At 45.4% G+C, this 27,173-nt stretch overlaps 1 protein-coding gene across 5 annotated transcripts in view; it reads left to right on the top strand.

The window, feature by feature from the left end:
• The window catches only part of LOC119652536, a 425,047-nt gene that overhangs the window by 53,130 nt on the left and 344,744 nt on the right, over window positions 1–27,173 (top strand). For all 5 annotated transcript variants that reach the window (XR_005249556.1, XM_038056740.1, XM_038056739.1 and 2 more), the window contains exon 2: window positions 12,911–13,784. Coding sequence is in view for 4 of the 5 variants with exons in the window: in XM_038056740.1 (XP_037912668.1) it covers window positions 12,911–13,784 (874 nt within the window). In the remaining variant the exon portion in view is untranslated. The remainder of the gene's footprint in view (window positions 1–12,910; window positions 13,785–27,173) is intronic.

Below are 27,173 nucleotides of genomic sequence, written 5' to 3'. Positions count from 1 at the left end.
ATTCGAGACTAGCATACCTAGCATTTCTTCAAATTCTGCCATCGTCGCGCTTGGTGCGACTTTTGCTCTGAAGAATTCTACTTCTGGAAACTCTACCACTTCTTTAATGGCTTGATTTCGACACGTCCATATTCCCGTCTTGCCAGTAACATCTGTAGCCCAGGCACAACTCTTATTGTTGCGACAAGCCTCGAGAAAGTTTCTCGGTGAAGAGCGAACTGCTAATGACCGATACACGCCGGGACACACTGGGAGTCCCCGGAGCCGTCGACAACTTCCTGTCCACGTCGATGGGGTGATGTGAGCCTAGCTCTGCCAAGGTGGTAGTTGTGGCGTGTATCAGGAGCCAGCCCCTTCGGGACCCTGGTCGGGTAGTGTGCATTGAACCGGTGTTAGTAGACCGCGTGGCCCCGAGCGAGCGCTGATCCGTCCGTGAATTCCGGGATCAGCTAAGCGTAGGTCAGGCCTCAGGGAACTGGGGTAGGGGCTGTGTCCCCGAGGGTATACCCGTTCCTGACTATTGCGGCCCGCTCCCTTGCACACGATGCGCTGGTAAACAACTCAAATGGAGAATAAAAACGGACGAAACGAGGAGATAGTGGAAATGGAGAGTGAGCTGGCTGCGTTTATTCGCAGCACGAAAATGCGCCGTTCGCCCCAGCGCCCAGCGAAGGACGCAACAAGGGCTGAAATACCCGACGAGACATCGGGACGCGCAGACGGAGAGAAAGACTCAGAAAGTGATGCGGCACCTGCAACACAGATAGGAACCCAGATCATACAGCACAGTGCTGTAATTGGGGAAAGAGGAACAGTGGAAACTGCCGAAGCTAATAAAATGGTTTCGAATATAAGCCGAGTGGGAGGACTGTCGATTACTCTGGCGCAAGCGGAAGAGGAAAGACTTATTAAAAAATGCACGGCAGTTGTGAAGCACATGCGATCTTCGACGTTCCTTCAGAAAAACGTCGGTAAGGGGGTGAAAAACGGGCTAATGGAACTGGAAGAGCTTCTGGACAGGATTTCATACTAAAGGCGAACATGGAAAGTAAGACAAAATCCGCAGGAAGCAGAAACAACCGCGCTTCCCGAGGGGAACACCACAAGTACCAAACGGATCGCTGACAGCCCATTGCAGAGCGAACTTGGTAAAAAACGAAAGGAGGAAGGGACATCTGAAGGAGACTTCATTCAGGTACTCTCCAGGGCTGAAAAGAAGAAAGTGAAGAGGATCAAAAGACAACAACACGTCGCACCATCAGAAAAACCTCTGCCTAAAACTAAGGCGGACACGAAGGACGGAGTGCCAAAAGAAAAGGGGGAGACGAAGGAGGACTAGACCGCCAGTTTTGCTTATTAAGCCGACGGAAGGCAAGACTTTTGCGGAAGTCCTCAGCGAAATCCGTTACAAAAGCAAACCCGAAGACAACGGAGCGGAGGTGTCTTCCATACGTAAAACGAAGGGTGGTGGAGTCGTAGTCGAACTAGGCCCGAAGACTATAAATAAAGTCACGTTCTGTGAAGCAGTCAAGGGGCTTCTAGGAGAAAAAGCTTTGGTTTCTAGTCTGGAACCCACGTGTGCTTTAGAAATACGAGACCTTGACTGTCTCACGGAAAAGAACGAGGTAGAAGAGGCCATCAAACGCGAATGCCCGGAGGTAACCAATGTCCAGATTGGTATCACCTCCGCAAACTCAAGAGGCCAAAAACTCGCTGTGGTGGAAGTTGCCGAGCAATACGCGAGGAAGCTTCTAAACAGCGGGAAAATAAGAATTGGTTGGGTAGTGTGTAGGATACGAATTCGGGCCGCCCCAACCAAATGTTACAGATGTTTGGATTATGGGCACACATCTGCAAACTGTCGGGGACCTGACAGAAGGGCAACATGCCGTAAATGCGGCCAGGCAGGCCATAAAGCGCTGCAATGAAAAGGAAAGCTGCGTCCTATGCAGGGACCGTGGCGCGACTGATGAGAGCATTGCGCACACTGCGGGATCGGGGCGTTGTCCAGTTTTCAGAGCAGAACTGGAAAGAGCTAGGATACGGTCAACATGATTCGCATCCTACAAATCAATATGCACCGGAGTGCAACCGCTCACGAGTTGCTAGCGCAGTTCGCTGCGGAGAGCAAAGCTGATTTAGTACTCATCAGTGAGCAGTACCGAAACAAGGGCCCAGTTTCATGGCACCCAGACATATCAGTTACCGCTGCCATCTGGGTTCGGGACGGCACCTTCCTGGGGGTTCTTGCCCAAGGCCGAGGGGACGGCTTTGTCTGGATTCGGTGTTCAGGGATAACGTTTTTTAGTGTCTATCTTACGCCGAATGAGACGATGCCGGACTTTCGTCGGAGGCTTGATGCTTTGGAGGACGCAATCTTAAGCACGGATGGGCGGATCCTGGTCGGGGGTGACTTCAATGCTAGGGCACTTGAATGGGGCATGCCTCACACAGATTCCAGAGGGAAACGAATTCTGGAAATGGCGGCGAGAACAGGACTGGTAGTTCTAAACACCGGATCCACCCCAACGTTCCGGCGCCCGTGCTGCGAAGGAAGCATTCCAGACGTAACCTTCGCATCGGAATCACTGGTGTCGCTGGTGGACGGGTGGCGAGTTCTGTAAGACTTTTCAGCAAGTGACCACCAATACATTGCTTTCGAAGTGGTGGACACAAACTCTCGGTGTGCGCCACCCCAGCGATCTTTCTGTGTATGGAACGTCGCGAAAGTGAACACCGGGAAGTTTGTCGAAACTCTGGGAACAGGTGGGGCCACGCTGAAGGGTACTCCTGGGGGCGATGGCGCCGCTGCTGACACTGTCGTAAATTCAGTTATGAACCTGATAACGACGGTCTGCGGAGCCTCCATGCCCAGGAAGACATCGAGGCGCGACAAACCTTCCGTGTATTGGTGGACAGTGGAAATCGCAGAGCTCCGGAAGGAATGTCACAGGCTCCGCCGCTTAACACAACGTCTAGGCGACCGGGAGGAGGCATGTACCATAATGATGGAGTACACATCAGCCAAAAGGAGACTTCGCAGCGCAATAAACAAGAGCAAAGCTCGCTGCTGGCAAGATCTGATCAACGAGGTGAATGGGGATCCGTGGGGACTCGGTTACAAACTTGTAACCCGAAAAATCAGGGCTCTGCGGAAACCCTGTTCACTTAAGACCGAGCAGATGGACCGCATTGTGAGGGCACTCTTCCCTGCACACCCCGTATGGGATGGTGACGTCGGCGCGGAGAGCGCAGACGACTGTCCACTTTTCTCTGTCAAAGAGTTGAAACAGGCAGTCCTCTCTATGAAAAACAAGAAGGCGCCAGGACCCGATGGTATTCCAGCAGAGGTGTACAAACTCTGGTATTCCAACACCGGCCAGACCTACTGCTCGGCGCATTCAACGCTTACCTGAAAGAGGGCATTTTCCCTGCTCGTTGGAAAGTTGCGAGGCTTGCGCTGATCCCTAAAGGGAAAGGCGATCCCGAACTGCCGTCTTCATACCGCCCGCTCTGTATGCTTGATACTGCTGAAAAAAAAAAATGTTGCGACAAGGCTCGCTTATTGTGGCCACTTCGATGGTCTTTGAGAGTAGATCCTCTTCTAATATTTAGGCCTCCAAAAAATGGTACAAGAGCACTGGTCCTTCATTCGGTATGCACACCGAAGTTTCATCCTGAAGACTCTCTACGAATAATCACTAATTCTTCAGTGACTCTGAAATCACTTTCATTGCTGTTTTTCTTCAAGTGTTAATTAATGGATTACCTCCAACTTTCCCTTTGATGAAGCTTCATTATTCCTCTCCCTTGTGATTTATATACAAATTTGCCTAGTCCTGCGTGTTTACTGAGCTCGAAATATTCATGGCTCCTTGAAATCATACCAGGGTCAAACCATTACCGTCATCTTCCTTAGCGAAAATTATCTTAACTTTCAACCGCGAAACTATCAAAAGTTTACCGAAGATAAACACAAACCGCAAGATGTCTTAAACCACCTCGTTCCTACGGACCCCACAATCCACTCGTTAAATTTTAATTTGTTTGCGATGCTATTACGTTTACGGTTTTGAGTGTCTCCATCTTGAAAGGGAAATGCGTAAGGAGAACTCGACTAGGGAAGACGGTTTAATTCGTCGTAAGAAACGTCAACTGGCGGGGACAGAAAAGGAGAGGCCAAGATGTAGAAACCGGAAACTGAGATGACAAAGTGGCGGTTGATAGTTGTGTATCCTTGAAGAATCCTCCGACGAGGGCAACGATGCCACTACAACTACTTAAGAAAAAGTCCTTGGAGTATTCACTTAACGATGTTCGTTTTGCATAAAATAATGAAAATGGTTGTAGTTGCAAGAGTTCGGTGGAGTGTCTCCTGTTACTTCTTAGCGATTTGCCGACGCTTTGGTCCTGGCAACTGCATGACTGACAACTCAGTTTGACTTCAGTAACGTTTTCATTAAAATTGCACTCTGGGGAAACTTTCCAGGAGGCTTCTGTGCACAAGGAAATTATGGAAGCATCTCATAAATGTGTAAATATTTGTAGTTTAATGAAAAATTCAAAAAATTTTCTAATTTCATGGAAGTTATGAAATGAAAGTTTTCTATGGGAACGTTTAGAGGAAAAGTTCGATTAAGTTGGGTGAAGACAATGAATAGATAGATGTACTTGTGCTGGGGCTGGATCCTGGAAACTTATAAATGTACAACGTCGCTTAGACGGGAGAAGATTGTGATTCAGTTGTTGAGAAGTTTTTTTAATCTTCAGAATATAATTTGCTGAGGAGTCTCTGTTTTTTAGAGTAAGTCTTCCAGGGGTTTTCACAATTCATTAGTAAGAGTGAATGGATTGGACGCATATACCATTCCATCTCGGAATTGGAATAGATCTCCCTAATCGTGGCAGTGGTAGCACACAGATCCATCCTTCCACTGTAAGGATCCGACATGCCAGAGAACCTCACGGTTGGTCGGCTATGTGGATGATGCCACGGTCCTTATTGAAGGACGCACTGTTGAACAGGCGCAATTGTTCCGGCGGACAAGTGGATGGACTACTCAAGGGTTCTGCCTTGCACTGGAAAAATCCAAAGTATTGAGGTTGACTAAAAAGAGAAATCCCGACCCTACCTTTCCTTAGATGAATGCTCGACACCAAGATGAGCTTCATCGAGCAAATCAAAGTACCCAGTGTCTCGGCCTTAAGTCAGCATATCACGAATTTTTCGACCCTACATCCATAAGGAAACGTCATCCCTTGAATGCAGCGCAGTTTGTTCTGCTCTGTGGCGCAGAAATATGGGCTGCCAGTACCTTGCCTCAGTACAAAAACGGAGAGCCTGGTGAGTGGCGTCCAGCTATCGCACTCTCTGAAAACCGGCTATGATGGTAATTTTGGAAGTGATCGATGTTGTTCCTCGAAGTAACGCAAAGCCAAGATGGTTGCTCGTGAGAGAGCTCGAAAATGTGGGGGAGAGGTCCTTTGAGCGCTTCGATCTATCACATGTCATTTTCACAAAAATTCGCGTCTCTTTTCCGGTGCTTAGAAAACACTCAACCACGGGGATTTGCGTGCACGCAACAGCACACCCACCGAGGACGATTCCGACATCACATCATATGGTCTTCTAACATGGGTTGCGGTGCTAGAAGATCCCCGTTAGGTGTTGTCTGTTGGGCATAGGCGAAATATTGGATTGTGGGCGCGGTCCAGCACTGATTCGCACGCACACCATGATGATGGCTCGTTGGCCAACCCGCTGCTCCCATCGAGAAATCCGAGTTGGGGTGTTGCGGTTAATTTTATAAAGTTATCGTTGAAAAACAATATGGTCTATTCAGATTCAGACGGACTACAGACATTAAATGCAACCCCGGAACTATGCCTGGTGATAAAGACGGGATACGGACATGTCAAATCTATGAATTAATAGATACGGCCGCTTCTATACTGGGACCACCGCCAACCAGACAATGGGAAGCCTCTGGTGGTATGGTGCTCCTCTTCGCGCCATTTTTTTATGCACACGCCATGCAGTCATATCTATAAGTGTCAGACGAGCTGCAACCGTAACAAAATACCTTAAGGGGCGCGCGACACAGGTCCCATCGGTGGTCAGGTTCACGGCGATTCCAACCCAAAGACACGACAAAAGACCTCCAGCTGGTTGTCCACCTCTCCGACGTTCGAAGAGATAGGGGCGCGCAACACAGGTCCCATCGGTGGTCAGATTCACGGCAATTCCAGCCCAAAGAGCTGGCAATAGACCTCCAGCTGATTGTCCATCTCTCCGACATTCGGATGGGTTGGGGGGCGCAACACAGGTCCCATCGGTCGTCAGGTTCACGGCGATTCCAGCCCAAAGAGCTAGCAAAATAGCCTCCAGCTGGTTGTCCACCTCTCCGACGTTCTAAGGCGTACGTTCTGGATCGCTGGAGACCTCACTCACAATGGGGTTGAGGGAGGGACAAGAGAAGCGATGGAGTGAAGGTTCGCTCTCCGGGTCGTTCCGAACCCTCCCCTCTATCTCTACGTCTTATCAAGGAACTCAAGCTTCCCAGAAGGTTGTCGAAGCTGCGCCAAGGTACTAAGATGCTGTCTGAGCAGAGCTCGCTTAAGCGGAATGAACAGCTTTTCATAGGCAAGGGGGTGGTTAGGTGGTCCTCCAGCTGGAAATCAAAAAGCGCGACATCTCCCTGGAATCAGCTGCTCATGTGCCTCCGAATATCTCCATCGGAGGCAGGCTGACCGAACCGATCTCGCAGTTGGTCTCACAGTCGATTCCACGCCAGAGGACCAGCCCCCCGTCGACAAAGCCAATACCATTCTAGGGCAGGTCCTGCTAACAACAAGTGGAGATGACAACTCAAGGAGTGAAACTGCCCTCCCACGGTATCTTCCGTCAGCATTGCCATCCGATCAAAGAAACTACCAATCGGCATCGACTCAGAGGCTCCCCCCATTCGGATACTTTCTTACCCACGCGGTCGTCCGGATAATTGCCTCCTCTGGAGAATCTGTTCGGATCGGTAGTTGGTCTTCGACCCGAACTCGCAGATGGCAAATGCGACGCTCCAGCACGAAGTGTAGAGGCATCCCGGCACGACCAGGGACCCTGCGAGTTCTCATTGGATACGTTCACTGTCGACCGAATCGTGCAGTGTTCCGGTGGGAACCTGAGCTTCCGTAGTGTCAAAATGTAGATTATGTCAGTTGTGTCTTTGCCGAGAGGAGATGAGTGGAGTTTCTACGTCAGCGCTAGATGATAGGTCCGCTGATGGCACTACCAAGGCGGCTCGGGCTCCCTTTTCCTTCTGATGTCGGACGACCATTTGCACAATGGGGCTTTACCTCCACTTCCTGATCCTCCCCCGATGTATACTTACTGGAACTTCGTCAGAAGCCATGACAATATCATAGCAAGCTAAAAAAAATTTAACGAATAGACAAAAAAAGAAGTTAGTGTAAAAGTTCGCGGTATTTATGCTCTTCCCTAAATCCCAGAAATCGTCAGCGCCATAAATAAAAACTCCCAAGAAAAAGAAAGTCGACGACCACCGCCGACCCACTAGATTAATCAGCCCAAAGCGTTTTAAGGAAATAAAAGAATGGGTTTGGGGAAACTCTACGTTTTGTAAGGAATCTGTCCGGCATGGCAGACCTAAGTCTTCCCCAGACTAGGGATGGGGTGACGGCACGGCCATCCTCCCTACTTCGATTAGTCCGATCGAGACTGAAAGCCACGATGCAAACCAGACACCCACAAACTCAATAAAATGTGATGATGAACTTTAATTTCAATATATTGAGTCATTAATTTGAGCTAACTCCTCAGCAAACATTTAAAAGGTGGAGCTCCAGAGTCTCGGATGGGCAAGTGAATGGTCAAGACCCACTCTACTTCTTTCTACATCCTCCACTCAGGCACCTTGGCATACCTAAAAAGATGTATTGACCAGGCTCGGGAATGAGGAGGGGTCTTTTGAGCGCTTCGATAACTCACGTGTCGTTTTCACAAAAATCCACAGGTCCCTTCCGGTGCGTGGGTTCACATCGGATCCTGGAAAATAATCCACTCCATGGCATCCTCCATGATAATGACCTGAGGATGTCACAGAAGGGGGGTAATCTCAGAGGTCACGCCTCACAAAACATCTGAGGCAGGGGAAGCGACGGTCGAGGATGTAATCCGTGGTGGATTCTCCTTTTCGATCCCGGCACTCGGGTCCGGAGTTGTATGGTTCCACGCGGCCGGTCGAGCCGTTGTTTTTTTCCTATTTTTTTTCAGGATAAGCTCGCGTGTGTCCATTTTGATAGGTGCACGGTAGGATGCGTGAATTTTTGTGAAAATGACTTATGATAAGTGCGTCCGACCTGGCTTTTTTTCTTCCAACCGTAGCTCACTTGGCGGAAGTAACCAAGTAAGGTCTTCGGTACGGCTAGTAGTCTTTTCTAGGTCGTGGCCAAGTAGGTTTCTCCTTTTTGCGTTTTGCTGTTCGTCAAGGAGATTGTACCTTACCATTAGGACCCTTTTGTCGCTTAGTGCCCATTTGTGGAGTGTCCTTATCACTTTGAAAAACTCCTTTGCAAAAAAGCTCGTTGGGAAGGTATGTCTTTAGTATCGTTTGTGCTGCTGGTGCAATCATCACTTCTGTTGTGATTGTGCACGATTTCGTTTTAAACTTTGTTGCCCTAATAAAAGGAACCTGATCATTGGGTGCATTAAATTCTGAATCAATGATCCCAGCCATGTGAACGTCTCAAGCATTAGTTTGAGAAGTAACTCCACTGTTGCTATTTGTTGGTCTTACGTGCCTTTTCTGGGCTCTACCTGAAGGAATCAATCGCGCTAACAGATGCTAACGGCGACTCCCGACTGGCTATTTTGCTAGTGGGAGCCCCATCAGAATCCCCGGCTCCCTCCACTCTTTGCAATGTATTTATATTAGTTTCCAAAATTTGGTTTGACTGAGGATCGAACTTGAGTCCTCTTCGTCAACCCCACTTACATGGGTCCCTGGACATGCCGCTAAGCTACCCGTACACTCTAGCTGCTCCTATTTTGACTACTCCAACTTCAGCAACACCTGACCTGACGCATAACCAGAAGAATAGAGCAGCAGAGAAACCAATGTAAGAGGACGAATATTATTAGGGACATCTTCAGGCCTGAATGTAGTGCTAGGGAACTATGGAGGAATCAACTTCTTTCGGAGGGGAGAACTATTGGGGGCGGGACAAATAACAGTCGTTTTTAGGTAGTCGAAAATAATTTTATTTAGCAAACATTTGCAGCTGGAGTTAAGTAAAATATTTTCCATCTGCATCTGCAAGACGAATCCCTCTTTGAAAGAGTTCTAGATTTTTTGAAGCGATCCATGAGTCTACCCAATTTTTGTCTTCTACTCAGAAGCGCTGGTCTTGGAAACCGCTTTGAATCGTTCGGAACCAATGGTAGTCCGAGGGTGCAATGTCCAGAGACTTCCCAGCCAGCAACTCCAACGTTTCTTTGACGATTTTCGCAGCATGAGGTCTAACGTTTTCGCGGAACAAAATCACGCTCGTATGTTTTTCGGTCCATCCAGGTTGTCAAACGTGCAAACGTTGACTTAAAGCGATAATTTGTTCTCGATATTTTTGAGCTGTCACAGTTTCATTCAGTTGCAACTACTCGTAATATAGCAGACCTTCCTGGTCCCACTAGCTGCACAACATAAGCAAAATGTCTCGTTTTGGTGTCGATTTTGACGGTTCACCTGGCTTCACTCTTGCTTTTTCCGTTTAGGATTGTCAGAGTGAATCCACTTTTCATCTTCGGTAATTATTCCATACAAAGTTGACGTCTTTTTGTGTCTTTCAAGAAACAGTTTACAAGTGGCCATTCGCCTTTCTTGAAGTCTTTGGGTCAACTGATGCGGCGCCAAATTTCCTTCTTTTTCGATGAATCCAAGTTTGTGTACGCATTTTCAACTGTCGCTGGATCAACATTTAACGCTTCCGATAATTCCTGTAAACTTTGACACGGATCTTCTTCAAGTAACGATTCCAGTTCTTCGTCTTCAAACTTTCTTGGTGCACTGGGGCGTGGTTGGTCGCAAATGTCAAAATTACTACTTTTGAATCGGTTAAACTCTTTCCTGCGTCTGTTTTCCGATAGCGGATAATCACCATAAGCTTCGACAAGTAATCTATTTTCAATTTGCAAAAGTATAGCAAAACTTCCCACAAATGCCGCTTCGTTCAGACAAAATTGTTCATTCTCGGATGATTACTCTGCACACTTCAAGGGCATCATCATCCAAAACTCTCATAGGATTATTATGAAGCCAACAAACAGAACAACGCGAGCTGGACAGCCAACAAAATTGGGCAGTACCTTTCTATCGGGAAGCGGACAATGAGAAGTTTGACAGGTCAGCCTCCTTCTGGTAAAATTGCAGCGGGAATGGGGTGCCTGTGTGCTTCGACATCAAGCTTCCCTGAGACGAAACCCCAGTTACTGGTAGAATTCGGTAATCGAGGGATATCTAAACGGTTGCCGGGCAATGGAAGCTACAAAAGGTAATACTCATTCCGAAGTTAGGTAAACCATTGGGTAACCCATGCTCATATAAACCGATATGTTTGGTCACTACTATTGGCTAACTATTTGAACAACAGGCCGCACCCAATTGCAGTGAAGAAAAGAGGCCTTCCTGGCAAGCAATCCAGATTTCGTAAAATGAGGTCAACCGTCGACGCAATCAATATGGCGGCTGACTTGGTTTAGGCTGAAATTGAAGAAAACAAATACTGTGCAGTGGTAAATGGAAAAACATCATCGAGGTCCTAGTCAAACTGCAGGCCCCACATTGTTGTCGATTGTGACTTGAACGGTGGATAGAAAATTTTCCTGACAACTTATGATGTGCCACAAGGTTCTATCCTAGGCTCCATACCGTGGTTAATCTACTACGCCTTCCTAATAACGTGGCAACCATTGGTTTGGCGGATTTGGGGTGGGGGGTGCAAGACAAAGCCAACGTCTTCTTCCTTCAAAGGTAGTTAGTTTTCTGCTATTCTACATCGCTCTAATATGGGTAACTGTGGCGAATCAGTTAAGGACACTCTGAACATGCCGTGCTTTCTGGACAACTGCGTATCAGCAGGGATGTTCCTGATAGACATCTTGGTGAATCAAAGCCAGTAGCTCTACGATTTGCAACCGCGGAGTCTAGCGCATTACGATGGTAACGGTGGCGCGGTGGGAATCCATTACAGAATGTCAAAAGAGATGTCATAACTCACAAGCTGGTGACTGAATAAACCGCATGATTTCGGACATTCGAAGATGAATTGTACGAAGCCATGGAGAGTTAAGTCAAGAGCTAACAGAATTCTTGGGCGGACATGAAGGTAATTGTGCATCACCATTCACTATGCTACCCAAGGAGCGCTAATATAGCTAAGAATGCAGAGCGTGGTGTATTTGATTACTCCAGATTCATTGTCCACAGGACAAGATTGGAGGTTGTCACGGATTCGCGCTTACCACCTGAAAATATTGTGGACTGCATCCTAGAGTCAAGGCTTGGGAACAAATTGAAACTGTGTAGGGAACTATTCTCGAGCAGCTTAGGCAGGAAGAACTCCAATGAAAAACGGAGGAAAGGGCGGGAACCACAACGAACTGCTGATAAGGAATGATCCAGCCCCACGACCCAAAGTAGCTTTAGTAACTCAGGATTGTACCGCAGGAGCTAGCAGTAGGCTTCGGACTTTTCCACCTTCAAACGATGAAGAAAAATAGTCAATTAGTCGTGATTAATTATTGACTTAAACTGATGACTAATTGATTAAAACTAATCGTTAATCGGGATTGAATGTTGAATTATTAATAGTCGAACGTCACTTTTATCTAGGAAGGCAGGACAAACTTTTTACTATATTGGAAAGGTGGAAGCTAATCGAATTAAAACTAAGAAAATGAAAAGAAGTCCGTTTGCCCTATCGTCCTTACGACACCAGCTCAGTAGTCCTGATCACCCAAAAAGTGAGAATATTATTGGAATCCGGTCTAGTGTCAACGTATATGGTTCCGGAGTTCTTGAAGGTTAAAACTGGAATTTGGGATGTGCAAATTGCTTCTGGTTTTAAATTGATTCGATTTCGGCAAACCAAAAACTTTAACAACTAAATAGAACCCATTTTGTGAGTCATATCTTTTCCAAGTAAGCTTCAGATTTTTTTCCATTTTCCGACCCCGTGGATCATTGAATTCAAAAGGAAACATTCAAAAACGCCAGATAATCATATCATCCGTAATGTCAATATTTTTTTGTCTTATCGTCAATTACCAGCTTCGCTAATTGTATGCTTGAAACATAGCCGGAGAACAATTTATGACATAGTTGATGCTCATTAACGTCAACTCCGCTTTTTTGAAGATTGCGTTTTTTCCTCCTCACACTGCGACTAGCCCCAGCCTTGATGGCCCCAAAGTATCGCCCGATCCATCGTCGAAAGCAATTGAACCCATATCAATGTCATCGGAAGACAACATGACATTAAATCTGATTTGATTTGGAATTTTCATATCATCATTATTCCGTTCGCCGGAATAAATTAGGAATGAGGAATGAGGCGTTCGATTTCGCGTTCTTTCTTCTGCTCGGTCGGGCATGTGGCTGGAAATGAGCAATCAAAGCAAATAATATCAGATAATCGCGGCTAAACCATCCTCTGCAAGTGAATTTGCCAGATCATCGTCATCGTTGACTTGGTCTTTCAAGTGTTTGGACCAGTCATCTCCAAAGGCTCATGGCTTTTCAACATCTATTTATGGATGACTGCTTATTTTCTATCTTTTTTCTAGTTTCATAATTTCTTTGCATCATTTTGAAATTCTTTCTTCTCTCTTTGATTCCAGACTCCATTGAAGCTTGATCACTATCATCAGCACTACAGAGCGCCTTCCGCCCCGGATGGGACGCTAGTTTCCAGAATGGGGGAGTCGTCATCGTCAGAACAAAAATCAAAGATGAATTTGTGCAGCACTTCAACTGCAGCAGCAACAAAAAGAACTCCAATCGAACGATCGACATCATCGTCAACAGTGGAAGCATTGTGCCGCCAAAGTGATAATTATTGTGGCCAGAATTACGAAAAAAGTGCGGCAAAAGCCACATTCTCGCTGATCATGTCGGCACTGCGCGGTCACTTTTTGAATTCTTCAGATTCGAACATGATCGATAGTAATTGTTGTCAAACAACCAGTCATGTTGGCATGACTCTAAACCTACCTACCATCGCCGCATCCAAATCATCGAGATTGATACTATCATCAAAGACAAAAGCAAGATCGCCAGTAGTCCCATTGCAAAAGGTCAGATACACATCAGACGCAACAGGCACACGACGGGAGTCTGCGGCTCCTGAAGCAACAACGACAATTACGGCAAACACTGAATTAACAGGAGAGGAAAACGATAAAAATGCTAGTGATCATCATCCTAATAACGTAGTAGAGTGTAGAATACCATTAGTTAATGCAAATAATGAATATAGTAGATTGGCGACAGAAGCGGCAGCGTCACGACTAAAAGTCACGGACATGGTTGCGTCTTCGTCGTCATTATCACTTCCTCCTAGAAAAACAAGGTGCAATGATACAAATCGAAGGGAGAATAGAAGCGTGATTGCAATGGGCGGCAAAAGTGTGTGGTGGCAGTTAGTTGTAGCAGTGTACTCCCTACTATTGTATATATCAGCGACATCAGTTTGTTGGGCAGCAAGACAAGAAGGTAAGTTGGCGCATTCTAGACTGTCTGAACGTTGTTCAAATGAACCACGCAATTACAGTTTGTTATATAACACACGATCAAGATCATCAGACTTCATTCGCATACGCTAAAAACTCAAAATCATGAGAAGTAGGAATTACATGTAGTTCGTCCGTTGTTCAATAATGAAGACAGGATTCAAATCGAAAATTTGGCAGACCTGTCTCAAAAAGAGTTAGAACAGAACAGTAGTGCTCAAATCCCACCTTTTTGGGTCAAGGGCACCTCTGTGGACTTCAGTTCCTATTGACGAAGCGAGTATAAAGTTCATCCAGATATCTATTGGTTGGGGCCAACATCGAGCAGCCATCAGGATAATTGTTGATTTGACAACCCCCCCAAGGGAAGTAGAAACCTTTGACAGATACAAGTCGACATTCTTTACGGCCCTTCAAAACTTGGTGAAGGACTATTGAGGATCGATTTGATCGTCTGACTTGAGATCAATCTACAGCTGATGTCATTTAGGATTTGTGGATGACTAGGCTCCCCGTTCGAGCGAGGTTCGGCCAGCCTCTCCTGCGCCCCATTTTCCTTGATATCTTCCGTTTCCGTCATCGTAGCGTGGAAATCTTTGCTTTTCTGGAATCTGGACCGCCTCCCCATTTGAGCGAGGTATCACTCGCGGGAATCGGACGATTTTGCATTTTTGACGATTTTTGTCGACCCGGGGGTCGTGGGAATTTTCAATTTTCTTGGATTTCGGCTAGATTCTCTTCCGCCCCATTTTCCTTGGTATCTTACGTTTTCAGCATCGGATCGTGGACATTTTTGCTTTTCTGGAATCTGGGTCGCCTCCCCTTTCGATCGAGGCTCACGGTAATCCGACGATTTTGCATTATTTACCATTTTGTCGACCTGGGGGTCATGTAAATTTCAAAATTCCTTGGATTTTGAGCAGCCTTTCTTGCGCCCCATTTTCCTCGATATCTTACGTTTCTGGCATCGTAGCTTGGAAATCTTTGCTTTCCTAGAATCTGGGCCGCCTTCCCGTTCGATCGAGGTATCGCTTGCGGAAATTCCACGATTTTGCATTTTTGATCACTTTGTCGACCCGAGGGTCGTGGAAATTTGAAATTTTCTTAGATTTCGGCCAGCTTGCCTTGCGCCGTATTTTCCTTGATCCTGCATTTCCAGCACTGTAGCAAGGACATTTTTTTTTTTAGAATCTGGGCCGCCTCCCTGTTCGATCAAGATATCGCTCACGGAAATCCGACGATTTTACATTTTTGACCATTTTGTCTTGGGGTGCTGGAAATTTCCAATTTTCTTGAATTTCCTGCGTCCCATTTTCCTTAATATCTTGCGTTTCCAACACTGTAGCGTGGAAATCTTTGCTTTTCCGAAATCTGGGCCACCTTCCCGTTCGATCGAGGTATCGCTCACGGGAATCCAGCGATTTTGCATTTTTGACCATTTTGTCGACCCGGGGGTCGTGGAAATTTTCAGCTTTCCTGGATTTCGGCTAGCCTCTCCTGCGCCCCACTTTCCTTAACATGTTGCGTTTCCAGCACGGTAGCGTGTAAATTTTTATTTTTCTGGAATCTGGGCCGCCTCCCCGTTCGAACGAGGTATCACTCGCGGAATTCCGACGATTTTGCGTTTTTGACCATTTTGTCGACCCGAGGGTCGTGGAAATTGTCAGTTTTCCTGGATTTCGGTTAGCCTCTCCTGCACCCCACTTTCCTTAACATCTTGCGTTTGCAGCACGGTAGCATGGAAATTTTTACTTTTCTGGAATCTGGGCCGCCTCCCCTTTCGATCGAGGTATCGCTCGCGGAATTCCGACGATTTTGCGTTTTTGACCATTTTGTCGATCCGAGGGTCGTGGAAATTGTCAGTTTTCCTGGATTTCGGTTAGCCTCTCCTGCACCCCACTTTTCTTAACATCTTGCGTTTGCAGCACGGTAGCATGGAAATTTTTACTTTTCTGGAATCTGGGCCGCCTCCCCTTTCGATCGAGGTATCGCTCGCGGAAATCCGACGATTTTGCATTTTCGACATTTTGTCGACCCGGGGGTCGTGGAAATTTTCAATTTTCTTGGATTTCGGCCAGTCTCTCCTGCGCCCCATTTTCCTTGATATCTTGCGTGTCCGTTCGTCCGTATCGTGGAAATCTTTGCTTTTCTGGAATCTGGGCCGCCTCCCTGTTCGATCGAGGTAACGCATTTTTGACATTTTGTCGACCCGGGGGTCGTTGAAATTTTCAATTTTCTTGGGTTTCGGCCAACTTCCCTTCCCCCTAATTTTCTTCGATATCTTGCATTTCCAGCACCGTAGCGTAGAAATTTTTGGCTTTCTTGGAATCTGGGCCGCCTCCCCTTTAGATCGAGGTATCGCTCACGGTAATCCGACGATTTTGCATTTGTGGCCACTTTGTCGACCTGGAGGTCGTGGGAATTTTCAATTTTCCTGGATTTCAGCCAGCTCTTCTTCCGCCCCATTTTCCTTGATATCTTGGGTTTCCAGCACCGTAGCGTGGAAATCTTTGCTTTTCTGGAATCTGGGCCGCCTCCCCGTTCGATCGAGGTATCCGATGATTTTGCATTTTTGACCATTTGGCGACCCGGGGGTCGTGGAAATTTTCAATTTTCTTAGACTTTTAAATTTTGTTGGATTTCGGCCAGCTTCTCCTGCGCGCCATTTTCCAAATCACCGTGAATGAAGTATAATTGAAGGCACTTTCGATATCCATGAATGCGCCTAAGGTGTATTCTTCTTCAGACATCGCCTTTTCAATGTTTGCCGTGAGCTCATGAATTGTTTCAGTTAACTCGCTCCAGTGATACTACTTTGCATGCTAGACTCCAATATCTCAGTGAAGGGCTGTATGTTCCTGTCGACTCCAAGATGAGATTTTGGATGCTACCTGGGAAGTGCATTTGAAACAAATGGTTTGCCGTTTCTACATCGCTTTCTGTGTACCTCGCGCTCTGTGAAATTAGGTAACCCAGCTCCTGTCTACGTTCTCTGACAAGGATCCGCTTCAGCTTTGAGGTTGTTGCCAGAGAATTAGTGTCTTCCCAAAAAGCGTCTTCATTATGATCGTTTAGCCTATTTTATGCTCTTCTTTATAGCTTTCTGAGCCTTTCGTAACAAATTCCCCCAGTGGCTAAATCAGATTTTAAAGTTCGGTTGAGGAGGTTGTCTTTCTCCTCCGTCTTGCCAAATCCGATTTCCGTTCCGAAAGCTAACCTCATGCTAGGTGTGACCATGTGGATTGTTCCCTTAATTCCAACATTGAATTTGATGAGCCTCCCAGCAATCATAACTCGGGCGTCTCAGTTCTACTTTATCTGTCTTCCGAAAATTCCGAAATGGAGTGATTGGAGGCTGAACCTGCCCATTACAAAGTCAATACGCTTATGGACCGAGGGTGTGATATAGTTTGATACTATCCACTCTTCAATAAGAGCCGCAATCTCAGGGGATCCCACCGTAATGTCGATGTCCTCTTGCTAGACCACGTTGGTTCGTTACCCAAATTAACGATCTGCAGATCACTTCCTATCAGATACTCAAATAGTGTTGATCCTCTTATGTTGATGTTGGAGCTTCCCCCGCATACATGCTGAGTCCTGCTGGATAGCTTTGGTGAATGTTCCACTGGGAGCTTCGTCTACGGCATAGAGGCAATAGGCAGAACACCAAAGGAGAGCTTTATCTTCCTGTTAGCTTTTTATGGTTTGTTTGGCCCTTTCGGTGTCGCCATTACATAGGTCGTTCACTGAATTAGCCTGGAGGCTTTTTGAAATCACCATACAGGAGCGGGTCTATCACTTCGATGCAATAGGTTAGCTTGTAACGTGGCGGTCCCAAGCCTGCGATTGAGAAGCTGCATAGTAGAATCCAGGTGGAGGTGTTGATTTCGTCCTGGATACCACGTTGTTCCAAAAGCCTCAGCACCATTACGCTACTCTTTTGAAAGCTTGGGGAAGCGCTTTTCTTATAAATGGGTTTTTGAGGGTTAGTTTTCGCCGGTAAAGCTTGGCGGTAACGTTTGCCTTGCGAGGATGAAGTCCTTATAGCTAGAATGAGTTTTTTCCTAAGTTGTTCAGTATCGTAACCAAATGAATTGGTGTCATCATACAAGACCCATCCACCGGTTTCGATAGCCTTGGCTACAAATGAAGGCTTAACCGTTGCCGGCCCAACCCTCTTTGCTGCCTTTTGTATTGAAGAGTTGGGAGCGGCCGAGGACATCTGCCGCTTCGATTTCCACTTAGCCGCAGGTGCCCCAGATGTTTCTTTCACCGCAATTATGGTACAACCTGCGCTTTGTGATTTGACCGGAGGCGGTTTGCTCCAAGTCAGTTTGCCCGAAGGCTCTTTGCTGTCCGTGGACAGATGCTTATCCGTGGGCATAACTTTAACCTGAGCAAGTGGCACCGACTGGAACCCAGGGTCAGGAGTACTGACAGAAAGGGCCTGCTTCGGCTCCGCTGAATAAGTGGAGAATCTGTGTCTAGACTCAAGTTCCCCATCTATAAGCTCAGGATTACCCCTTCACTCAAGGTTGAATCGTCACGATGGAAATTTAATTCTGGTTTTGGTTTTTGTTTCAGTTTTTTGTTTTGTGATTTAGCATAATTGGCTGTCATGGCCTTAGCTTTACGGCAGAAAATCAGTCGATCTTGGCAGAGTACCTTTTTACCGAGGCAAAGCTACCCAGAGTTTACCGTTCACGGCCACATCTTAACATATGCGATCACTTAGTCCTCATGACGGTAGTTAAACCTTGATTTGGAGTTTTGATTACCGCTTAGCTGGTTCCCTAGAGGGTCTTCCTTGCTGAGCTCCCTTACCAGGACAAGGTAGGTAATCGTCGATGGCGTGGTAGTCGTTGGATTCTCGCTGAGGTGACGTTTCTTGAAAACTACCATGTAAATTCCAGGTTCAGGTTCTAAGACTTTAAACATTTAAAGATGTCACATCTTAAATACATAATTCGTAAGTTGGCGAAATTGGCGCTCCTGGCGCAATATCTTTGGTCCGTCAATTTGTCTTATGAAATCGAAAAACGTACCCAGATCTTAGGAATTCATCTTCTGTGGAATATACTTTGGAGTACTTTTAGTAAAACTGGTCTAAAAGTGACTTTAGTGTTGCGCACCTCAGTTGGTATCATACCAATAGTATGATTTCTGCAGGCACGACCACCATCAGGTAATATGTTACATTATTCGCAACAGTCCTAATGATTGGACATGACTGGGTGATATTCATAAGAAAGGATGAGAAGGGGGTTGACAATAAACCATCGTTATCTACATAGCTTGAAATGTTGTAATTTATAATTAGTGTTGAAACAGACACAAGCCCATCTTAGCTACTCACAAAGGGAATAATTTTGGGTTTTTTATCTGGCTGGGTATTTAGATATTAGCCTTGTAGTCTATGTTTCCTTTTTATCACGTCGTTTTCAGGTAATCGTTCATTTGCCCTATTTAGAGGATTATGTAACCAGTAAACATAAGCCCTTCATCGACGTTAGGATTCGGCCATTTCGGAGGACATAGTAGCTACCATAAGAATTGAGGGTCAACTTGACATTGACAGCTACCTCGTATGGCTCCAATCGAGATGTAATCTTTGCCTGTGAAAGCTGTCATTTCGGAGGTCTTGTGGTGAAGGCAGTTCCAGTTGAGCTGTGACAGCCAAGTTATACTGAATTAGAGTTGTTGGTATAAAATTGCTTTGGGTTCTAGATATCGTATACAGACGTCAACATGATTTCTTTTCGATCTTTTGAGTAGTTTCTGAGAACGGACCCTTAATTTAAGTGATTACTTTTCAATCCCCTCACTCTTCCTCGTGCAGCTGACGATGAAGACCGACATCGGAAGGACATCGGGATCTTTCATTTGATACTCTACATGGTTATGTTTGGTGGAAAAAAAATGTTGGAGGCCCCCCTTTAAACCCAGCCTAGAACGATGTTATCGTCTGCAAGCGTGAAGGTTGACAATTCCAACGTTGCCAACAAATTCCATGCCAACTGTTTCGGACAAAAGTGCACGTGACAGACAGACAGGCGTATAAATAGGCATACATTGAAGGGAGTTTAAGAGAAATTAGTTTTAACTATTTTCGTCCATATCTTCCACTAAACTTGGCACAATGTCTAGAAATAGTTAGCCTGGCTCACACTGAACTTCCTACCTCCTAGGCATCAATTGTAACTGGGGAATTACACGTCTCCAAGTAGTGTCTCTGCTAAGGCTGAACTGGTCTCTATATTTTTTGGCACCTGTGAGACCTAGAGAAAGGAGCGGAAACAGCTTCGAAAGATTGCTTCCATCATATCGTATAACATCAAGTTGCGTCAGAGTTTTCCAAGCCCTTATGTAACTAAGCAGACGAGATTAGTCCTTCGTTATCTGGCTTAGTGCTACATTTATATCAACTTATCAGCCCGCGCTCCACTATCCTCACAGCAAAAAAAAATGGATATCAGACGAAGTACATTTACCGCCCAAAAATGGGAGCAAACATTCTACACCAAATTCATATCTGCTTTCTCCTTTTCCCCCTTTCATGTCTTTTATTAAATTTTTTCTGTGCAGTTCCACCCCATCTAACATGGAAAACATATCTTTCGGGATGTAGTTCCAATCAAATTGGGGTTTATTCCCGTTGAATCGCTGTGATAGCTGGCACACGAGTACGTCGAACCGACGTTATTGTTGCCAGGCTCACCGCATCCATTGATTTCAGCGTGAAAATGTTCCGGAGCGTAGCGCATCAATGAAAAACGAAGTGGAATGATGAACATTATCCTACCAATTCCACTACATATCAGGGAAAATCTCAAAAAAAGAAAATATAAAAAAAAAACTTACACATTTAAATCCCATCCACACACGTTACCTTGTTTATGCTCGCATTTTGCGGGATTTTTATCACAAACAGAACAGGGATCAGAGGCGTTGTTTATGACGACAAGAGTTCAGGATATTATCCATTTTAAGCGGGACGAGTGGCGAGAATTCGAAGAGATTGGAAGTTGTTTGATATAGGAAAGGATATGTATGTAAAAAGCAATTGCGAAAGGGAAACAGAGAAAACTTTCCACAAGATTAAACACTTTTCCATATACACATTCACTAACAGCTTGAGGGAAGCAAGGCGAGAGTGAAAAACTCATTTTGATGATTGGAAACAAGGAGCCATTTTCACGGAAAGAGTTGCAGAAAAGGCGAATGCAAACGTGAATTTCGACCTTTCCTCATGGCGCAATCTTTGAAATGCATCAACACTTCGATAGCTGAGTTTGACGTGCCGAGCTTAGGTGGAAGTGCTACGAAGGAATCAAATTTTGGAAATGGAATGTTAATCGTTTTGCCAGGACGATGGACCTTTTTGTGGTGAAAAGATAAAAACTAAAGAGAAGAAGTTTTCGTAATACCACCGCCAGATTCATCAAATCTTTTGGCTTTCAGCGAAATCGTAAAAATTGGGATCTTTTTGAAGTTAGAGGGAAATAGAAAAACGCTTTCTCGAAAATCGGTACGATGGAACCTTAGGTTCGAATCGTTGTCTATGTCTTACGATAGATGGACCTGTTCAAAAAATACACGGACTGATGTCAAAACCAAATGCATTTTATTTAGAAATCACCTATGCTTGTACGGACCTTTTTTGAAATACTCGCCCCCCCCCCCCCCCCCCCTGGCCGGACAACACATTGTCTCAACGATGCACTTTATGAAATTGTCCTGGTACGTTTCTTTTGAAATGCCCTTGAGCTCCTGTGTCGTATCTGCTTAATCTCTTGGAACTTAAAACTTCTTTTTATGGGGTCCTTGCAGTTTGTGGACGAAGCAGCGAAGTTAAATGAGTAGGAGGAGAAGGGGCAGGGGGGTGGGGGATGGAGGAGTAGAACAATTATAAGCGCCAAAAAATTACCGAGATTACCGAGAGCCTTAATAGGGGTACACGTGATGAACATCACCTTTACCATCAAATAAAACTGCCAGCATCCAATGAAGTTACGTCGACCCGATTGAGAATAAACGATGTCCAGATGTCTAATTGTAAGGGAGGTTGAAAGCAAGCTATATACCACTTAGAAAACTAGATGGGAGAACTCAGTAGATACTGCGAGTTTCACCCTTCTAGGTTCCATCAACTAGAGAACGTGGTCGCTCAAAGACACGGAGATGGTAACCACAGAAACTTAAGGACCAATCACTATGAAAAATGAAAGCTTGATTGAGATGACAACTTTTGGAATCATTATTTAACTACTATTTGGGCCAGCATATTTTGTTGGCTTTGTCCAATACAGAATTTGATATAGATTTTACAAGTCTAATTCAAAATTTTCCAAATCAAATTCCGAATTTTCCAAACAATTTCAGATTTTTCCAAGTCAATTTCAGAATTTATCATACCTGAAGTAAAGAAAAAGTCGGCAGTCACCTGAACTGTTTTAGTTGTCTTTCCCGAGAAGTCACTTAATTACTCAATCAAGGTTTCTCAATTTGAAATGAAAAATTCTGATTTTGGAACGGAAAATTCTCAATTTGAAATGGAAAATTCTGAAATTGACTTGGAAAAATCTGAACTTGTTTGGAAAATTCGTAATTTAATTTGGAAAATTCTGAATTAAACTTGCAAAAACCATGTGTTTTAGACAGAGCCGTCCAGACCAGCTCAATCGTGTAAACGCTGAAACTAGAGCAAGCGAACATGGAATGTATGGACCCAGACCCCAGGGTCTACCATACATACCATACCTCTTTTGCTTTTATCTCCTCGTTCTTTCGAAGTCCTTTTAGCTTTTGTCGTTCTTGTCCCCTCAGAAGATCGTTTCGAATCTTTACAACTGCAAAAATAACTGTAAGGCAGTTCTTGTCCTTGAGCACTTACAATTTCTAGGCTCACATTCGTCCTCAGTATCTTGTTTCGGCAGTGAAACATCACATTGTCTAGATCTTTTTGTGTGCATCCAACACAATTCAGAGATCCCTTCTATTGCAACCCCTATTTCCTGTGAGGAACTGGAGACTATTGTATTGTGTTTTCGCTCGACTGTGACGGCTCGTATGTTTCCATTGCTTCCAGGGTGAATGGCATTAATGCGAGCCAAAGGCCATTTCGCCAGCGGAATTTCTATTTCCTTAATGGGAACCAGCTGACCGATCTTCAAACTGGGAGTCTGTTGGTCCAATTTGGCTTGGTTATGCTGGGTCCTATTGACTTCTGGTATGGCCTTCAACGGACGCTGAACCAAAAAAAGAGCAGGTGTCAAAGTAGCTGGATTATTTGAAAGAGACACTGGCGGCCTTGAATTTAAATATGCTTCCACTTGGCACAACACCGTTGTAAATTCTTCGAAGGTGGATACCAATCTTGCTCCATCAAAAACGGATTTCAACTGTCGTTTTACCGCCTTCACAGCTGCCTTCCACAGTCCACCAAAATGTGGTGTAGCGACAGGGATAAATCACCAGGTAACCGCGTCCTTTTTCTGATATTTCTGACGCATATATTATCACCCGCTGCATCTCCTTGTCCATGATCGCTGTAGATCTCAGCGCATAATCCACGCCTCGTCGTAAATCGGTTAAAAGCAACTAGAAAGGCTTCTGCCGGTAAATCATTCACAAGTTCCAAGTGCATCGCCTTCGTTACCATGCAGATGAAAACGCAAATATTCGTGCCCTGAAAGAAACAATGCAGATTCCGATGCGTCGCAGAACCCGTGTAGTTCACATCGTAGCTTCTCGGAGTAACCAATACAGCGAGGTACGCGTCAATCTTCCAATTGCGGTAACTCAGCTTCGATACGTTTCCAGGCAGCCAAAATTCCTTCCGAGGGATGTCATTCCAGCCAATTCCCGTTTGCCAAATGTTCTGCAATAAAATTTTCGCAGGTCACTGGTGCCGCAATATTCTATAACACCTGGCGTTTCGTTAACTTCTTGTCTGGATCGGCAAAAGTGGTCCTTGGTCGGGTCCCACATTAGTCCTAGGATGATAATCGTGGACTCCTGCGTGATCTGGAACATACCTGATTCTTTGGCGTCTTCTAGGATCCCGACCAACAGGCTCGGATAGTTGGAAGTCCACTTACAAAGATTGTAATCGCCTGACCTCAACATTTCTGTCATCTACTTGATCAGGATTGTTGCTGCTATCCTCGATTCAGCATCGCTTAACAAACTGTCCATGTAGAAGTCTTCCTTTAAATGTTTTCTGGTATCTCCCCCAATTGAGACGGTCGTGAGGATATATTCTTGAATCGGTACGTCTCTGGCAGGTCTATACAAAACCTGCTGGAAATTTCTATGACAGGGCTGCATAATCACCATTCGCATCATTTTTTCGATATCTGCCGAGATCGCGAACTTCCATTCCCTAAATTTTAGTAAGATCTGGGCCAAATCATCTTGTGGCTTAGGTCCAGTATGCAGCTTGTCATTTAGACTTACCCCAGTCGCTGTCTTCGCAGATACATTAAAAACCGAGCGTGCTTTTGTTGTGGAGATTTATAGTTTGATAACCGGATGATGAGAAAGGCAATAGACGTCCCTATCCTATCCAATGAAAGGGATCGCTTGCTCCGTATGCCCTAACTAAATATGTATATTCGCTGATAGCCTTGTGATATTTCCCGCGTAGCTGAGGATCCCTGTCTAGGCGTCTCTCCAATTGTTTAAAGTAAGTAAACGCCCTGTTCCGGAAGTTTCCTATCTGCCTAGCCTGTCGGATCACTGAACTTTGATACATTATCTCGCCCTCGTTTGCTGGTATGTCCTCCCGGGGACTGTCTGAGTCAAAGGATTGTTGCAGAGTGCGGTTATCGTACTGGTGAGCCTTGGGCTCGTTTCATAGGTATACGGTTTCGTTCGGTTCAGTTCATTTTCAGTCGCTGCCGACAAATGTGCAATAGTGTTTCGGTTTAAATTCGGTATCTATTCGATACCTAATTGGAACCGTATAGCACTAAACGTTCCCACGACAGGAATAGGTTTCAATACGGTTCAAATTCGTGCAATCAAGACTTTCACACGCGTTGGAATTTAATGAAGTGGTGTTAAAAGTTGTTGAGTTTTATTTGGGTGAAATGAGCACTTTACCGAATAGGAACCGTGTATGGGTGAAATGGATTCATTCAGTTCGGTTGGTTTGGTTGTGACCGAAAACGTACCGTGGTTGCCTCATTTCTGCACTCGGAGCAGCCTTACCGAAACGGTTCGAAGGGGTGGAAGTAAGTTACTCTCCATTTTGTCCGGTTCGATATCAAGTGGATGCGGACTTAGGACCCCTCAATCATCAAACAAAAAATTAAGTCAGGAGCTTCGTTCGATTATCTGTGCCGAACCGAAAATGTTCACCCTCATGAAGCACGGCAAACTCCTAAGTGAACAGTTAGGTGTGTGCTGTTGTGATCCAAAGTCAAACTAAGCCAATCCTATCTTATTCCTTTTTCTATGTCAACATTTGAAGCATGTTATGATAAGGTTTCCATTTTTAAGGTTTTGTGCAGAACAAAACCTTATTAAAATCGATTCACTGTCGGTCTGTCACAGGCATTTTGTTGGTGAACAGATGGGAACTATGAAATCCCACGCATACAGTGGGTGACCTAAGTTTACGTGGAGATTAAAGGGAACTAATTTGCCACCAAACACGCCAAATATCCAGGAACACTTATGTCAGCCAATGCGCTTTTAATTCGGCCCCAGTTGGTGGAATTGAATGTGTATTTGACATCCAGCGCCACGACGGCACAGCAACCACCAACATTCAGTGCGTCTTTTGCCAGGCTCACTACCGTGCTTATTGGATGCACCGTAGAGTGAGTGCATCAAAACCCATACAGATGCTGCAACAGACCATTACCGCTTTAGATTATGGGTAGGAGTCTGTAAAATATGACTCTCTCCATCATCTTTCCCATTGTGTCCAGCAGGCAGGATCTCCATGTGGCTTACTGGGTTTGGGAAGCAACATCAACTTTTGCATCTTCCACTGGGCAGGGAATATTCCTTTTTCAGGCACATGTCATAGATGTTGGCGAAAAAGTCGCGCCTGGTCATCACTGCCAGCTTCAAAGCTCGGTTAGGGGTGCCATCTAAACCAAGGGCCTTATTGTCACCGATCGTACGACATATTCCCGGTAGGTCCTCCTCGATAACTGGAAGTATCAGGCACTCGTTGACCTGGGCCACCATTCGTCTTCCGCTGTCTTGGTAGTGAGGAAACAGAGTGGAAACAATCTATTCCGGGAGGCGCGGAGAGGTCGCCTGGGGTGATCTCCGCAGCCTTTTCATTACCACCGTGTAGGTCTCGCCCCAAGGGTTTATGTCGCCATCTTCGCACAACTGTTTGAATCAGTTTCTTTTGCTTTTGTGAATTGCCACCTAATCACTTCAGCTGGTCTGACGACCGCGAACGTAGGATGCGCCCCTACTTTCTTGGGAACAAGAAGAAGTGAAGTAATTGACCTAACAATTTGCACTTCAAAGTTGTTAGAGTTGATTAGAAACTGGCGAATGCTAAATGAAGTTCCACTCTCAGATCACTATTACTTAAAATTTAGTCGTAATCCAAGAAAAACGGATTGGAACAAGTTCAATGAGCTTCTTGGCGACAAAGCTAAACTCCCTCCCCATCAATTGAAAACTCTGAATCGCACACTTTTAGAGTGCTTTTGAAGAGGCTGGTCCTATTTCCCCAGGCCGACGTGGTAAAACATTTCCATGGTGGAACCGGGAACTGCACAGAGACTCAGAAAATCAAACAGACGACTTCTAAATCTTGCTTGCAAAAGCAATAAAGATGAAGACTGGTTAAACTTCCGAAACTCACAGCGTGAATATAAGAGGCTCGTAAAACGTCCGAAACGAGACTCTTTTAGAGCATACTGTGAGGAACTGGAAAGTGAAAGGGAGACTTCCAGGCTGTGCAGAGTCCTTAATAAAACTGAGTCGCCCGAGTTAGAAAACCGGATGGTACTTGCACAAACTCCAGAGTTGAGATTATATGGACTCGCTTGGAAGTACACCACCCGCGAGAACAGGTCTCGGAAGTGGGAAGAAGAAAATTGGCGGTTTCTGCAAACCCTTCAACATGAAGAGTTGCAAGGGGAATTGGGACACTGCGAGAGCGGTTGTTACCAATGAAATGGCTGCTATACTATTTGACCACCTCAAAACACCTGATATGGATGGCATCTACCCAGCGACGCAAGGCACTTAGAGCAACCTCTAAGAAATATTTTTCGAGGATGTCTTGCTCTAGGTTACGTGCCGTTCTCTTGGCAGAAGGCGAAAGTTGTCTTCATACCAAAGCCTGGGAAAGATGACTATTCAAATCCAAAGAACTTCAGGCAAATCG

The sequence above is a fragment of the Hermetia illucens genome, chromosome 3 (assembly GCF_905115235.1).
Source record: "Hermetia illucens chromosome 3, iHerIll2.2.curated.20191125, whole genome shotgun sequence".
NCBI lineage: Eukaryota > Metazoa > Arthropoda > Insecta > Diptera > Stratiomyidae > Hermetia > Hermetia illucens.
This window is presented reverse-complemented; position numbering and strand designations above follow the sequence as displayed.